General features: G+C 32.1%; 5 protein-coding genes and 1 non-coding gene across 7 annotated transcripts; 3 read left to right on the top strand and 3 right to left on the bottom strand.

Annotated features, from left to right (window-relative positions):
• Nucleotides 1-110: 110 nt before the first annotated feature.
• Nucleotides 111-2481, bottom strand: LOC105832439 (thioredoxin domain-containing protein 5 homolog). The gene is made up of 5 exons (XM_012673363.3): nucleotides 1928-2481; nucleotides 1695-1841; nucleotides 1299-1404; nucleotides 936-1226; nucleotides 111-839 (listed from the first exon to the last, which is right to left on the bottom strand). The coding sequence occupies exons 1-5, from the start codon at nucleotides 2110-2112 to the stop codon at nucleotides 378-380; spliced, it is 1191 nt and encodes a 396-aa protein (XP_012528817.1). The 5' UTR covers nucleotides 2113-2481; the 3' UTR covers nucleotides 111-377.
• Nucleotides 2482-2619: 138 nt separating this feature from the next.
• On the top strand, nucleotides 2620-6150 carry LOC105832457. Of its 2 annotated transcripts, XM_012673411.3 has the most exons (6): nucleotides 2620-2794; nucleotides 3084-3210; nucleotides 3694-3850; nucleotides 3937-4047; nucleotides 4315-4602; nucleotides 4725-6150. In XM_012673411.3, the coding sequence occupies exons 3-6, from the start codon at nucleotides 3704-3706 to the stop codon at nucleotides 4983-4985; spliced, it is 807 nt and encodes a 268-aa protein (XP_012528865.1). In that variant the 5' UTR covers nucleotides 2620-2794; nucleotides 3084-3210; nucleotides 3694-3703; the 3' UTR covers nucleotides 4986-6150. The 2 variants fall into 2 exon arrangements, with proteins under 2 accessions (XP_012528865.1, XP_012528866.1); XM_012673412.3 differs by lacking the exons at nucleotides 2620-2794; nucleotides 3084-3210 and having other exon boundaries at nucleotides 3407-3850.
• Nucleotides 6151-7147: 997 nt separating this feature from the next.
• Nucleotides 7148-9472, bottom strand: LOC105832456 (leucine-rich repeat protein 1). The gene is made up of 4 exons (XM_012673410.3): nucleotides 9083-9472; nucleotides 8349-8903; nucleotides 7736-8049; nucleotides 7148-7667 (listed from the first exon to the last, which is right to left on the bottom strand). Exons 1-4 carry the CDS (start codon nucleotides 9242-9244, stop codon nucleotides 7439-7441), a joined length of 1260 nt encoding a protein of 419 aa, XP_012528864.2. The 5' UTR covers nucleotides 9245-9472; the 3' UTR covers nucleotides 7148-7438.
• Nucleotides 9473-9607: 135 nt separating this feature from the next.
• On the top strand, nucleotides 9608-11331 carry LOC105832461 (60S ribosomal protein L24). Its single transcript, XM_012673416.3, has 5 exons — nucleotides 9608-9713; nucleotides 9845-9920; nucleotides 10474-10559; nucleotides 10635-10796; nucleotides 11158-11331. The coding sequence occupies exons 1-5, from the start codon at nucleotides 9709-9711 to the stop codon at nucleotides 11291-11293; spliced, it is 465 nt and encodes a 154-aa protein (XP_012528870.1). The 5' UTR covers nucleotides 9608-9708; the 3' UTR covers nucleotides 11294-11331.
• LOC114253801 lies at nucleotides 10960-11090 on the top strand. The gene has a single exon (XR_003625277.1). It is a non-coding gene; the product is annotated as a small nucleolar RNA SNORA79 (small nucleolar RNA).
• A 136-nt stretch (nucleotides 11332-11467) lies between the features above and the next one.
• On the bottom strand, nucleotides 11468-14539 carry LOC105832446 (lambda-crystallin homolog). The gene is made up of 6 exons (XM_012673397.3): nucleotides 14219-14539; nucleotides 12961-13148; nucleotides 12534-12742; nucleotides 12134-12291; nucleotides 11881-12023; nucleotides 11468-11787 (listed from the first exon to the last, which is right to left on the bottom strand). The coding sequence occupies exons 1-6, from the start codon at nucleotides 14479-14481 to the stop codon at nucleotides 11570-11572; spliced, it is 1179 nt and encodes a 392-aa protein (XP_012528851.2). The 5' UTR covers nucleotides 14482-14539; the 3' UTR covers nucleotides 11468-11569.
• Between the last annotated feature and the right edge of the window lie 10 nt (nucleotides 14540-14549).

Below are 14549 nucleotides of genomic sequence, written 5' to 3' on the forward strand. Positions count from 1 at the left end.
TTTTATCTAGACTTTAATAATTTGACAGACCTACTATATGTAACTTTAAAAGTATACCAGAGCAAAGAAGAGAGAACAGTTAAATATGCACAAATGCACAAAAAATGATATAAGACAATAAATAGATATATTTTGGAAGTACATCTTTCTTTGACTCGGGATTATATTCTAGTATATTACATTACATTCTATATATAATATATCGTTTTTTTTTCTCGATGTATAAGGTATAAAAATGAAAAAACTTGCTTCTGCTTCCACTTGACTTGATGAAACGGTCGAAATACGTCTTAATTGAATTAATTTAATTATTCAAATATGCTAGCGGGAATATATTATGAGACCTATCCACTCGGTGCTTTAACGATAAATATAAATTACAATTCGTCATGTGTCTTCAAATGATTCATCACGAAATCGTATAGGTCATCGAGATTGCGCGAGCCATTGTACTCGGAGACCTTGCGTCCGTTACGATATAAATATAACGTGGGGAAACCATCCACTTCCTGTTCATTGCACAATTGTTTACTCACATCAAGCGTACAGTCTACCTTGACGATATTCACGTTATCGTTACCGAAGAACTTTTTGCCCAACTCCTCCCACGTGGGGGCCAAACGTTTGCAGTGTCCGCACCAAGGTGCGAAAAACTTGACAAACGAAAGTCCCTTCTCGATACCTTGCTTGAAACTATCGGCTGTCAGGCTCAATATAGCGTGTGGGACTCCATCGCTGCTTTCGCTCTTCTGGTTCGACTCGTCGGCGCTCTTACCCAGCATCATTGACACATAAGCCTTCAAATCTTCGTGAGAACGTTGGCCGGTGTATTTATCCACCTGAAAATTTATATTTTTTATTTGAGCGAAGCTCTTTTATGTAAAATAATTAGCTTTCTCTGTGTAAGAAAAGGAAGATGGTAACTTAATCAATACCTTTTTTCCATCTTCAATCCACAGCAATGTAGGATATCCTTTAATATCAAACTGGCCACAGATGCTACGATGCTGCGTGCAATCTATCTTAGAAATACTGACTACATCGTCGTTGCGAAGACTATTAGCTAATTCATCCCACGTTGGAGCTAATTTCTGGCAGTGTCCACACCAGGGCGCGTAAAACTTGACAAAATGATGTCCAGAAGATACGTGTTTCTCGAACGTGTCTTCCGTTAATTCCAATAATCCATTCACAGCTTCTGGAGGAGACGGAGCGACGTCTTCAGCCTGAAATGCATTAACTGTAACACTAATAATTCAATGTAAAACGGCACAAAATTCAATATAAATCATACGCACCAAAGAACTACCTAGCTGATCATTAATAAAAGAAGTTAATGAAGGTAAATCTCGAGTGCCTCGGAATTTAACACCTTTGGTTTCTCCAGCCTTGTAAAACTTTAGCCTGCATTCACAAGTTCAAAAGATATTATATAATTGCTAATAATGCAATTAGAATTTCAGAATAATTTATAAACATTTGTACATGAAATAAACATAAAATACATGAAGTATTACTGAATATAAGGTTTTAAAATGTTTAAAAATGTAACTTTTATAGAACAAAGTTGCATCTGATGTAATTGTTTAATCAATGACTTAAAAAACTCATCTATAATTCTATCACACATAAAATTAAAAAGTAAATTTTAAAAGAATGTTTTTTAAATAAAAGTTAAATAGCAGAGACATTACGTGGGATAGCCAGTGACATCCTGCTCGCTGCACAGAGCGCTCTCCATTGTGCAATCCACCTTAGCAATCCTTATGTTGCTGTCCTCCTCGTTTGAGATCTCTGCCAGCTGCTCCCATGTAGGGCTGAGTCTTTGGCAGTGGCCACACCTTAGGTAGAACATATTTTCACTTAGAATCAACTGTTCAATTGGCAAATAAAAAAAAACTAATAATAAAAATACAGATTTGTTTACCATGGCGCATAGAACATGATGAAGTGATTTTTCTTGCCAACCTCCGTAGAAAAATTGTCGCTGGTGTACTGGACAGTGTGCTCATCCTCGTGGCCGTAACTCATCTGACTCAGCACGAACAAAAGGAGAAAGAGAACCCGGCGCCCGGACACGCAGAAACTCGCCATCGCGAGCGGTAACATCATAGACGTGAGATAGACGCGGGGAAACGCTCGTGCCTTCTTGGACGGTATCCCGTTGGGAGCAGCGGGCGAGTACGTTGACGATGTTGACGGATTTTCGAGGTTTCTCGACGGCGCGTCCGCGACCTCTCGGTGCCCGGGGATTTAAAGACTCGTCGATCGCGTCGTACCGAACGTGACGCTAGAAAGACGCCCGCGCCGCATAATATTCTGCTGAAGATCGACGCTACTTCGCCGTCACACACTGTCACATATATCCCGGAAGACCGGAGGATTTCCCGCGGGAGCCGACGCTCCGTGACACTCGCGCGAACGGATCGAATTGCGGAGCAGATTCCGCCCTCCGTGCGCGCGATTATGCGCGATCAGCGCGATACGAGAATCAGGGATGACAACTACGTCGACTGAAACAACTCTAGATTATCATGTCACAACCGCGACACCCGCGGAGAGAGAGAAAGCGCAAGCGTCGAGTGCGGTTAGTTCTTTTTTTATTTTCATCTAGAAGGAAATCCTATAAATTTACTAGTTTAGTTTACTAAACAACGCGTCGACCGCGTCGATTGCGTCTCCGAAAATGTTATGTTGATTTTATCAGATTTTACGTATTTATTGAAAATATTTGGGGACACAAAGTTCGAATTTCATCAGTTTGCGAAGGCAATACCGAAGACGTAGAATCAAGGTACGATACATAAAAGTATTATTTTGATTAATCGGCGTGAAAAGAGACTACAATTCGATCTCTCTCTCTCTCTCTCTTCCTCTGTAGTCAAAAGCAAGGATAAAATTCAATTAAAGGCAGCTTTTTTTTTCTTTAAATAATAATTAAAAATAAGTGATCTTAAAAATAAGTCTTGAACCAATATTGCAATATATTGATATTTGTATGACATGTATTAATTTTAGCAATATTAATTTAGACAGTGATTAAACAAATTAATATCTTACAGCATATGGGTTCTTTCTTGCAGAATTGTAGCTGGCTTTTTTTTTTTAATTGCTGCTGTGTCGGCAACTATGCTGATGTGGCTGAGTTATCAGCTTTTTGTGCTGACCAGTTGGAATTCAACTTTAATTGATTGAAGGTCTTAGTCTCAGGTAAATGAATGGATAAAAAAGTTAACGTTTAATCAAGTGGAGATACATATAATTATATAGATAATATTTTTATATTTTTTTTTATATAAAAGAAGTTACAAGAATATTTTTTACTTTTATTTTAATATAAAATAAAAAATGAAAAAATTGTATCCAATTATTTATAATAATGTATAAAATTGTACATATATATATATATAATTATATATAAAACATATAATTGTAATTTACTTTTTGTCAAGTTCTATACATTTATAAGCTTAATTAAAAAAAAAATCTTCAGATATATTTCTATGTTTATGTTAAATGTGAGAAATACCAGATGATTAAATCTGACTTCATATGTTTACCATCCATCCACGAAAGTAGCATTATTTCTTCTATTTATCACTTATTTCATCAAGGTCAATAAATAATCTGTCTGCAGTCATACAGCTTGTTGTCTGTCATTTAGTGATTCTTGATTTAAAGTATACTCTTCAGATTCTTAGAAATGGATTTACGTAATGATATTAAGAAAGTAACATCGCTTACTTCCGTTGACCATAATGCAAAATTCTATCGGCTACATGGATTAAGCCAGGCTGCAAAGGATAAAAAAATGAATGAAAGGATATTGAAGAAACCACGAAACATAGAGGTGAGTATATATGTTAATGTGTGTGTGTGGAAGTAATATTTGGTTCATATTTATATTTATACGTAATATTATTTGCTTAATTTTAGTTAATAGATGACTCCTCTATGGATGAAGATAGTGATGATTGCATGGAAACTATAAATAATAAAGTGAAACCTCCCTTTGATAAACATGAAGTCTCTGCTGCCATTAGAGAGGTAGGCAGATTCTTATCTATATATATATTTTTTTTTTCTTAATAAGATAATTAGATCACTAATAAACAAAACTTTTATTATTTAAATGGAAATAAAAGGAGTTGGAATTTAAGATGAAATTAACTTTTGCTTTTGCTAACTTTTGCCAAACAATATATGAAAAAATAATATTAATAAAAATTAATAATTTTGCACCATTCGAACATCTTTTATGCAAAAACAACTAAATAAACTAAATGATTGTTTATTACTAAATAAATTTACTAGGTAAATGGTGGTCGTGATCTTTCAAATAAACATTTTGAAGAGAATTTTTGGAAACAACTTCAAGATGAGGCAAAGTCTGAAAAAAAAAAATCTCAAACTCTTTCTAAAAATGATAATGTGGAAACAAATCAATCTGAGGATTTAAACAATAAATGTGTTAAGGAGAACAAATTGTTAAAAAATGCTGCAATTATGGGTCTTGTAAATACCAAAATAATTTCATTACAAGATATAAATATTTTTTATAATAATAACTCAGCAAAGGAGAAAAACGAATTGAAACCTTTGGTAAGTGTAAGTAATGTACAATATTATGTTGTGTATAACATTATATTTTACATTTTGATAAGTTTGCAATATATTCAATGACAATAAAATAACATCTAAATGTAAAAAAAAATTTCTCACAGCATGAAATCGCAATGGGTGTATCCAATGAATGTATACCAGATAATAGTGAATACAAAGTGGAATCAATTCCTCTTCGTGAAGATCCTGAAATCTTTGTTCACCCTTTACAAATAGGAATAAATAAAAAACAATTTAAAGATATCGATTTTAGTATACCAAGTATTGCCAAGAAGAAAAAAGTGACACCGGCAGGTCACTTTCTTGAAGCAAATGACGATTCTCACTTTGAATTTGTAAAGAAAAAAAATAGTACAACATAATAGATGTAGATATCATAGATAATGTTTTTATGTATACTAAGAAACAATGCAGGTACAATTAGATATACAAAAGATAATGATAATATTGTAATAAATTAAATGATTATCTAATTGCTTACATTTGTAAAAACTCAAAATTGTACGTATGTGAAATTATGTGTGAGATTATGCCGAAAATAATTATAAATAATAAATGCTATAATGCAATACTGCTGATAGGTTACTAATGGAATATATTTGCTAGTAAATAATAGATAAAAATAAAACAAACAAGTGGATACAATACTGTTGAGAATATGCGAGAAACAAAATTTTAAAAATATCTTTAAATATGGTATTTAAGTGTTTGTAAGTGCTGTGTTAAAACATTGTTATATGTGAAGTAGCAGAATATTTTGTTACACATATTACGTATATAATCTACAATGTAACTGTGCAACATATAGTAACGATGTAACATGCTAATAATGTTGTGTTACTGTTTTTTGAAGCTAAAAGATTAAAAATAAATATGAAACTATATTAAAAATAATAAAATAAATATTAAATAATAAAATTTATAATATCACTGATCTCAAATGGATTTTTTATAATGTAAAATTAAAAATTAAATGTGTAATATCTTGTAGAAGTTTCGATAAAATGTTGATAATTGTTGCAACAAAGATTTTAAATCTTAAAGTTTGGTTGTCTGCAGATATAAATAACTAATTCTCTAATGATAAATTTTTTATATTTTAAATTTGATTTTATACGCTGTGTTTTGATTATTTTTTACCTTTTTTCAATATACAAAAAATGGATAAAGAAAGTAAATAATAGTATGAAATCGTTCGTTGTCGCTGTAAATTCCTTGTAAAGCTATAAAATAGACGTATGGTGTAAAATAGAAGTGTGGTGTATTCAATATCAATATTTTAGATTTTTAGAAGATTGGAGACTCAAGTAAAAATAAGATAATTTTAATTTTTTTAGAAAAGTTTGATTAATTCTTTAAAAAATTTTTAGTATTTTTTCGTGTACATACATTACTAAATGTAAAAAAATTTTATGTTAATCTTTGGCAGAGTTGTAAAAGTCTGCCTTCACAGCCTCGACACTGACGTTGCTGATTGACGTGTAGTCTAGAGTTTTATGATTTTATCCCGAAATAAAAAATCAAATATATGTGTTTTGAATAAAATTATAAATTAGAATAACCTAAATCCACTATAAAAGAAAAGTGTAAAATTAATGACAATACAAAGCTTTGAACAAAAAGTATTAATTTTTGCGTAGTTTTTATTAAAAAATATTAAAATAATTAATTCATTAATCAAGTTGTCCAGTGGGGAATTTAATTTTGTATATGTATACATTGAGACAACATAATTGATGAAATTTTTTTTAAATTATGCTACATGCTAAATTCAAAAAAATTATTTTAAGAAAAGTGTTTAAAATTTTTGGTGTAGAAAAGTTGATTGAGAAAATAATTCTGGAAATTGCTACCTTTTTATCATAATCTGGAATCCTATACCTGGATGATTAACATTTTATTTCTTTGTAAAATTTCTGGGAGCTGGGAGTGGGGAAAACAGCATTGCAATCTAGTTTCTGGTTATTGCTCGAGATTTATAAATAAATTGTCATATTGATATAAATATAAAATTTTTATTATATAATGTATTATCAATTATGACAACCAACAATGTGTAAAAAGTGTATAAAAATTACAGATACAATTATATTTTATTCGATTTGTTCCAGTCTGTGCGAGCTGTATGAGTCTTTTCTGTACTACTCAATCCGTGACGCTTCTACCTAGTTAAATTATGCATTATAATTATACAAAATTGTGCACACGAACCGACGTAAAGTTTAGTGTCGACCAACTTTCATCTTTCATCTCAAACGCGTTTATAACTTCATATGGCATGATATTCTTCGTTGAACATGCTAACAGCTAGGTAAATATGTAGCAATTTTAACCATTTTTTATACCAGTATGAAGATACTTTAGAGCTAATTGCCACTAGTAGCGTTAAAACTTTTATTTGGAATTTGAACGTGTCCACCTAAGCATCTTTTGAGCAGATTTCTTTTTGGAGTTGGGAGTGGGGAAAACAGCATTGCAATCTAGTTTCTGGTTATTGCTCGAGATTTATAAATAAATTGTCATATTGATATAAATATAAAATTTTTATTATATAATGTATTATCAATTATGACAACCAACAATGTGTAAAAAGTGTATAAAAATTACAGATACAATTATATTTGATTTATATTTGAGTAACAATCGTTGATGTTATTGGTCAAAACTTATCAATAATAAGTGTAATAAATATAAATCTGAATGAGTGTACTTTATACAGAGGAATAAAAATTATTATACTATTATGTATTACTAATCAAGGGAAAAAATTCAATAAAGAAAATAAAGACAAGAATTCAATCTAACAAGTATTTTTTTAAACATAATTATTAACACAGACTAATGAACAAAAATAAGTTTCAAATTTTAAAGGTGGTTGAAGCGCTGATATTCTTACTTCGTTACACGATAAAAATATATCAGGTAGATCTATGAATCTTTTTATATAACAATCAAAGCAGGCAGTTCTGCATTGATGACAGTATTTTGCTTCATCCAAATATTCCACTAACGTGTATGGAATAATATTTGCGTCGTACCTTATCCTACAAAGATATAAACATTATTATCTTGTCAAGCGTTAAATACAACATGGGATAATAAGAGTAGGAACCTGGACTTCAAGACACTTTTAGCTGACCATTCAACAAGACTCCTTACATTTTTCATTACAGTGCCATTGTCGGGAACAATCACATTAAGAAAATTTGTTAAACAGATAAATGAATTCTGCATTATATTTAAAAGATGTAGTCGCAAAAACTTTATCGTCACTGGTAAATATGACAAATCATTTTTTGATACATCTAAAATCCTTAAATTTCGCAAAGCTCCGATATTATGTGGTAAATACGTCAACGCGTTTTCGCTGATCTTCAGATGTACTAAGGCATTGAGGTTTTTAATTTGTGATGGCAATTTAGTCAGCTATAAATGATGACAAATTATTACTAATAATGGTGATGAATTTTCTCATAAACAAAATGTACTTTATAAATTAACATTGTACATTTAATACTCTGGTTTAACAATTTTGTTTTATAAATTTTTCTTTAAAAAACTAAAAGCATTATAATTAACTCTATATATCTATACATACATACATATATATATATATATATATATATATATATATATGACTTATTTAAATAAAGATGCCAAAAATAATACATTTACAGAGTGTTAACAATCTCTTTCATATGTACAAACTGGATAATATAACTTACTGAATTATTACTTATATCCAAGAAATGTAAATTTCGTTTAACAGCAGCTTGCTCTAACCACGTCCATTTAGATATAGGCGATTTTCCGAGATTATTCCTTGACAAAAGAAGTTGCTGAAGGTGAGGTAACATGCCTAGCTCTTTTGGCAAGTAGCAGATATCGTTGTTTGATAAGTCTAAAATTCTTAGACTTTGTAAACGCAAAATTTGTCGATCAAATGATCTTCTATTTAGTCCATTTAAAATTAGCTCCTGTGTTGTTCTTGGAAAACCTTGTAGAGTCGGATATTCTGATTTTTTCTTTACTACAACTTTGACTTTTCCTAAGGAAAATTCACTGGAGTTGAAAGACACTTCAGACACTAGAGTACACTGCTTCACAAGATTGTCGTGTTGAGAATGCCCTTTTATTACAAGATTCAATAGACGGAGGAAGCTCTTCAATTGGATTATATCACTCTGAATGATTAAATCATGACAGGGTTTTATCAATCTCACTGTAACTTTGCCATCGGTGACAAATTTTGTAAATACTTGTTCTATGTTGTTGACAATCTAGAAATAAAGAAAAATATGTAAATTTCTTGAAAATAAGACCACACTGTGTAGTCCAAATTCCACTAAAACCATGAAATTGTTAAAATAATAATAAAACTAATCTACTTTATATGTAAAGTTAAGAGAAGCAGACTACATATCAGCGATTAGGCACACGAAAGCTATTGTCGACTAACCTGGTACTTAGTACCCCGCTTGTTCTGTCGTGTCTGCAGATACAGACACACGTCGTCATCGTTGACCGATTTCTTAGCGAATGCCAAGATCGACTGCGATCTCCTCTGCGAGCAGACAGATAATATTCTGTCATGAATCTCAACGTTGCAATGGAACTTCATGATTGTTGACTCTCGTGCGTCAATAAATCAGCTGATCACAATCTGAAACAACGCCGGCAACATCAAATAGAACGATCACGCTCTGAATAATAAATTAGCTTGTTATCGACTATGGAAACGCTTTTCAATTTCACTTAAGTGTCGTCAATTTTAATTCACTTATTATTCAAAAATTATGTTAACAAAACAGCCTTAATAGAAAACCGCGAAAACCGCACTAGCGCCAGAGATCCATGAAATGTTTAGAGAATTTTGTTGGTACCAACATTTTCCCCATCTAGTTTTACTAATGTCGTGTAACCAAGTTGGAACATTTCTTCTAGGGACTTTATGTTTATGAGAATTAAACTAAGAGCGCATCTGTCGTTCCGAAAGAAAACTTTACGAACACGCCATAAGCAGGGGACACGAAACACGAGGCATCGGCCATTTTTGTTGAACGCGTCCTTTCTCATCGTGTCAAGATGAAGTAAGTTGTCGTTTTCCTCGTGAAAGATGTACATCCGATGCTCTTGACGCGATCCTGTCATATCTGTGGTGGGAGCGCGGCACGTTATATCAGTACAATGTTCGTAATTAATCTACGAATGATATTTTCAGGATCGGTTTGTGCGCGTACAGCGGATACAAGATTTATCCGGGCCATGGCAAGACCATGGTCAAAGTTGACGGTAAGGTGAGTATTACCAGGACGGCAATAAAATGTCAGTAATATTATACAATTAGACACTCTATATTATACATTTAAATATTACACAATATTATTGATCACATTTGAAACCTGTTGATCTTCCAAATGAATTAAAAAATTCCTTCGATTTTTACTTGCCGCACATAATGTAACTGATTAAATACGGCATTTTTTTATCAATAAGTTCTCACTGTTGACAAATTTTTAGTGAAGAAAGTTTTTCTGTTTATTATCTCTGGAATAATTCAAAGTCAAATAATTATATGGATTTTTAAATAGATTCTCACAGTATCTATGAAAAATTTAGTTTATTTTACAATATCTAAAGGAATATTGTAGAATATTGTTGAGCTAGTTCATTTATAATTATTAGATAATTTAAAACAGCCTTCAAACAATCAATAATATGCAATATTCAAATATTGTCGGAACTGTTTAAGCAGATGTTTGCCTGTTATTGTTTTGAATTATTGTAATGTGTCTTACATTTTCATCATCTGTCATTGCATATAACTTAACCAGTGTCTTGTTTTTGCAGACCTTTACTTTCCTCAACTCGAAGTGCGAGTCTGCACACTTAATGAGGCGAAACCCTAGGAAAGTGACATGGACTGTTTTATACAGGTGAGAATATGATAGAGAATATGTAGATTTCTTGTGCTTTGACTGAAACTAACAGAGATGCAATTTGTTTTATAGACGTAAACATAAAAAAGGTCAGGAAGAGGAACAAACCAAAAAGAGGACGAGACGTGCACAGAAGTTCCAACGTGCCATTGTAGGTGCTTCCCTCACAGATATCATGGCTAAACGTAACATGAAACCAGAGATTCGTAAGGCCCAGAGGGAACAAGCGATCAAGTATGTATTTCTTCTATTACTTTTATTCACTTTTTACTAAGAAGATTCTCTGATTTTAAGAAATGAAGGTGGAGTCACATGCCTTTTGTATATATAAATAATTTCAAAGTAAAATATCAAATAGCAAATATATTTTCTGTTTAAAGATGAGTCACATACCGTGAGACATCTGTTCCTCTGGCAAAACCTTTCATGTTTTGTCAGATTTCAGAATGTCTTAGAATAAAACTGAATTATTTCACCTGGAACTGTATTTTCAATTACATTGTCCAGTTTTTGCGGGTTCATACAACGAGTGCAACAATATTATCTAATATTATTTTATAATAATGTTTAATTGATTTTTACTTTTGTTTTTCAGGGCTGCGAAGGAACAAAAGAGAGCTGCAAAGGCAACGAAGAAAGCTGTTGCTCCTCCGAAAACGAAACAAGCACCAAAACAGAAAGTTGCCAAGGTGACGCAAAAGGCGGCACCTCGCGTTGGAGGAAAACGTTAAAGTCTGTAGCTATATAAATAAAGTAAAATATAATTCAATTTTTTGATTATATTTTTTGTTATCTATACAATTATATCATAGGAATAATTTTTAAATCGATAGCTAAACTTTATATACCTTAATTTTTGTATTAATATATACAATTCGCACTTCACTTTTATAGTAAAAAGAATATATTTTTTAGAATTTTATTGATAAAATTTACTATATTATACGTAGGTCTGTTTTACAAACAAGTATTGGCACATTTGTGTATACAATACATAATTTTTTATATTATTTTATCTGTTCCAATTCTTTCTTAAGTACAGACAACTTCGTTAAAGCGGTATCTCGCCACGCGCGTCGCTCCTGCAATTTGTCGAGTGGGCACATCTCGTTCAATTCATTGCTGATCTTCTCTGCCATCTCTCCTACAAATTTGGGCACTGGTCCGAAAGTCATGCTCGTATCGTAGATTGATTTGTTATATGTTTCACAATATTTTTTCATTCCTATAAGGCAATAGAGAGTGAATTACGTTTTCTCATGGAAAAGCTTATTTGAGGCGACTTAACGACTCTTCACATTCTGAATAATTGACTTACCTTCGGCATTCAAATGTGCGGCTTCGAAAGCACCAAGGAAAGCGTAACGCATCCCGAGACCTTCACTCATTACCACATCAACGTCCTTTGCACTTAACACTCCGTCAGCTACTAATCTCCAGGCTTCATTTAAGATTGCGTATCTGTGGATGTCGATATTGACTCCTTTACATATCAAGTGTTAAGAGACAGTCGCACAATAACGATAACATTCAAAGATGGTTTTGTGCAAGCCAAATGTTTGATTACGTACTGTATTCTATTGAGCGCAAAACCGTCAATCTCCTTACTGAAGACAACGGGTTTCTGGCCGATCTCGATCATGATAGCCTTTGTCTTCTCAGGAATATCGGGACGTGTCCATGGAGCCGGCACTATTTCCACGAGAGGCACGTAGTAAGGAGGATTTACCTACATTTACAACTACATAGTTATTGTACTAGTCGAGAAATAAACAAGAAATTAAACTAGTCATGGAACAAATAAACGGCTTAATATAATTAAATTTTCAAGTAAAAAATGTTTTAGTTGAATATGAAAATTAGATCTAAAAAATATCAATTATTCTATATTAATCTGCTAATTGCTTTTGTAGCAGGAAGATCTAGCGGAAAAGATTTATTATTTGTTGTAGGTAGTCTGAGAATACATACAGGATGGGAAACGATAATCTGTTCACGGTGTTTTAACTTTTCGCTGAAAAGAGACGGGCGAAATGTGGATGTCGAAGACGATAGAATCACTCTGTCATCAACGATCTTATCGAGATCGCTATAGATTTTCATCTTCAACGGTAGATTTTCTGGCACACATTCCTGGACCAGTTTCGCTCCCTTCACAGTCTCCGCCAAATCGGATGATCCTACAATCAAATCTTTCATTAAATTCCGTAAAGAATAGAATTTCCCTAAACAAACCATCTTGAATATGCTATCTCAACGAGAATGAGAAATCGTTATTTTGGATCTCTCCTATCACGTAATAATTGCAATCATTACATTTTGTACGAAATTTGGATTTTGCATTAAGTGACAAAATCTACTGTGTAGATAGATTAAAATAGGAGATGCGCAAGCGAACCCTTTATCAAATTGAATTGCTGATCTGCTGACAGTGTACCACGTAGAAGACCACCAGTTTCTAGACGCTTTAATTGCTGACGGATGTCCTCCAATGCGTTCTTAATTTGCTCCTGGACAATATCGTAAATAATCACCTGGTATCCTACGCTGGCAAAGAGCATTGCCCAGCTGCGTCCGATTAAGCCGCTGAAGAAGATATTAAGATAAAGATAAAAATAACAGTCTCGATGAAATGAAGTACAAGATTTTCATAATATTCAAATTTAAATTTGCATTCAGGCGCGTGATGTTTGTTTCATTTGTGAAATAGATCAAATATAAAATTCATTACATGATCGCAAGTCATTCTTAACGTTAAATATAACTATGTGAGAAACGTTGTTTACCGCTACTCTGTACATTATCTTATCTTTAGTGAGCATAACATGATTTCAAAAAAATTATTACTTAAAAATTTTGTTATCGCCCTTCTCGAAGAAGATCGTGATTTGATGGAAATATACCGATAATACAATGCGATTGAATCAATTGATAAAATAATTGTGTATGTGATATTAATGCTCGGATACGAAATGAAAATGCATTAGTTTTATTCACAGTGTGCTAAATAATAATTAAATAATTAAAACCGAAAGTAATTAGATAAAATTTAATTCGCCCATTTACGTTTGCTCTTTAAGTTAACAATATCTGTTTAATATACTATTAAGCGTTTTTCTTATTTGATACTGTGATTTGCTATACACCGCGATTAATAAAAAGTGTTATAATTTTCCTTTCTAAACTAACGGTCTCTGTGGATCAACTGAAGGTCAATTTTATGACAATTAAAACATCACTTTCCTCTCATTAAATATTCTATAAATAAAGTTTTTTTAAATAGTGATTTGTGCAATTTTAGCTGTTGCAAGCAGCTTTTTAAAATGATAGAAAGAATTTTTAATACAATTTTTAAATAATTTATAAAATCTAACATCTGAAAAAACTGATTTTCTCGTGTATTATAATCAATTCAAATGAGAAGCACTTTTAAACTTATTAATAATGATATACTCTGCTAAAAAATAGACTCACGATCAATTATCATGATAATTTATTATAAAATTTGGAAAAATAATTTATACAAAATTTGTAATAAGTAATCTAATTATTTATGAAAATCTTTCGCATTAAGCGACAAGCACGTTACAAAATTATTATTATAATTCGACGCGAATAATCTAAATTGCTATTTAAATTACAGTTGATTACTTTACCTTCCAATGATCCCGATCTTTTCATTTTTAGTTGACATATTGTTATTGCGTACTGTCGATCGAATGTCAGCGAACAGAACGTTCTGCGAACCGCGTAATGAGTGGAACTTAACACTTTCAGACTCAGCTCGAAGGTGTTTACAAAGAGGAATATATATATTCGTACTATCAGTCTCCCCACCATATATATGCTGAGTCTCTTGCAAAATATTAACGGACTGTACTGAAGGCGCTATCGTACATATCGCTATCTCATAGAACATATGTTAACCGACAACCAAGAGTGAAGTAATATTGATCCGCAGTCGCGTCTACTTCATCTAAATTCATT

The sequence above is a fragment of the Monomorium pharaonis genome, chromosome 7 (assembly GCF_013373865.1).
Source record: "Monomorium pharaonis isolate MP-MQ-018 chromosome 7, ASM1337386v2, whole genome shotgun sequence".
Taxonomy (NCBI): Eukaryota; Metazoa; Arthropoda; class Insecta; order Hymenoptera; family Formicidae; genus Monomorium; species Monomorium pharaonis.

Coding starts and splice junctions, on each gene's coding strand:
- LOC105832439 (XM_012673363.3), bottom strand. CDS start 2,112: ATGATGTTACCGCTCGCGATGGCGAGTTTCTGCGTGTCCGGGCGCCGG. Junction 1,405..1,694: donor GATGTCACTGGCTATCCCAC/GTAATGTCTCTG, acceptor TTGTGAATGCAG/GCTAAAGTTTTACAAGGCTG. Junction 1,227..1,298: donor ATCAGCTAGGTAGTTCTTTG/GTGCGTATGATT, acceptor AATGCATTTCAG/GCTGAAGACGTCGCTCCGTC.
- LOC105832457 (XM_012673411.3), top strand. CDS start 3,704: ATGGATTTACGTAATGATATTAAGAAAGTAACATCGCTTACTTCCGTT. Junction 3,851..3,936: donor AGAAACCACGAAACATAGAG/GTGAGTATATAT, acceptor GCTTAATTTTAG/TTAATAGATGACTCCTCTAT. Junction 4,048..4,314: donor TCTCTGCTGCCATTAGAGAG/GTAGGCAGATTC, acceptor TAAATTTACTAG/GTAAATGGTGGTCGTGATCT.
- LOC105832456 (XM_012673410.3), bottom strand. CDS start 9,244: ATGAAGTTCCATTGCAACGTTGAGATTCATGACAGAATATTATCTGTC. Junction 8,904..9,082: donor AGCGGGGTACTAAGTACCAG/GTTAGTCGACAA, acceptor CTTTATTTCTAG/ATTGTCAACAACATAGAACA. Junction 7,668..7,735: donor AAAAGTGTCTTGAAGTCCAG/GTTCCTACTCTT, acceptor ATATCTTTGTAG/GATAAGGTACGACGCAAATA.
- LOC105832461 (XM_012673416.3), top strand. Junction 9,921..10,473: donor TGGTCAAAGTTGACGGTAAG/GTGAGTATTACC, acceptor TTGTTTTTGCAG/ACCTTTACTTTCCTCAACTC. Junction 10,560..10,634: donor ACATGGACTGTTTTATACAG/GTGAGAATATGA, acceptor TTTGTTTTATAG/ACGTAAACATAAAAAAGGTC.
- LOC105832446 (XM_012673397.3), bottom strand. CDS start 14,481: ATGTTCTATGAGATAGCGATATGTACGATAGCGCCTTCAGTACAGTCC. Junction 13,149..14,218: donor AAGATCGGGATCATTGGAAG/GTAAAGTAATCA, acceptor TATCTTCTTCAG/CGGCTTAATCGGACGCAGCT. Junction 12,743..12,960: donor GCAATTCAATTTGATAAAGG/GTTCGCTTGCGC, acceptor ATTTGATTGTAG/GATCATCCGATTTGGCGGAG.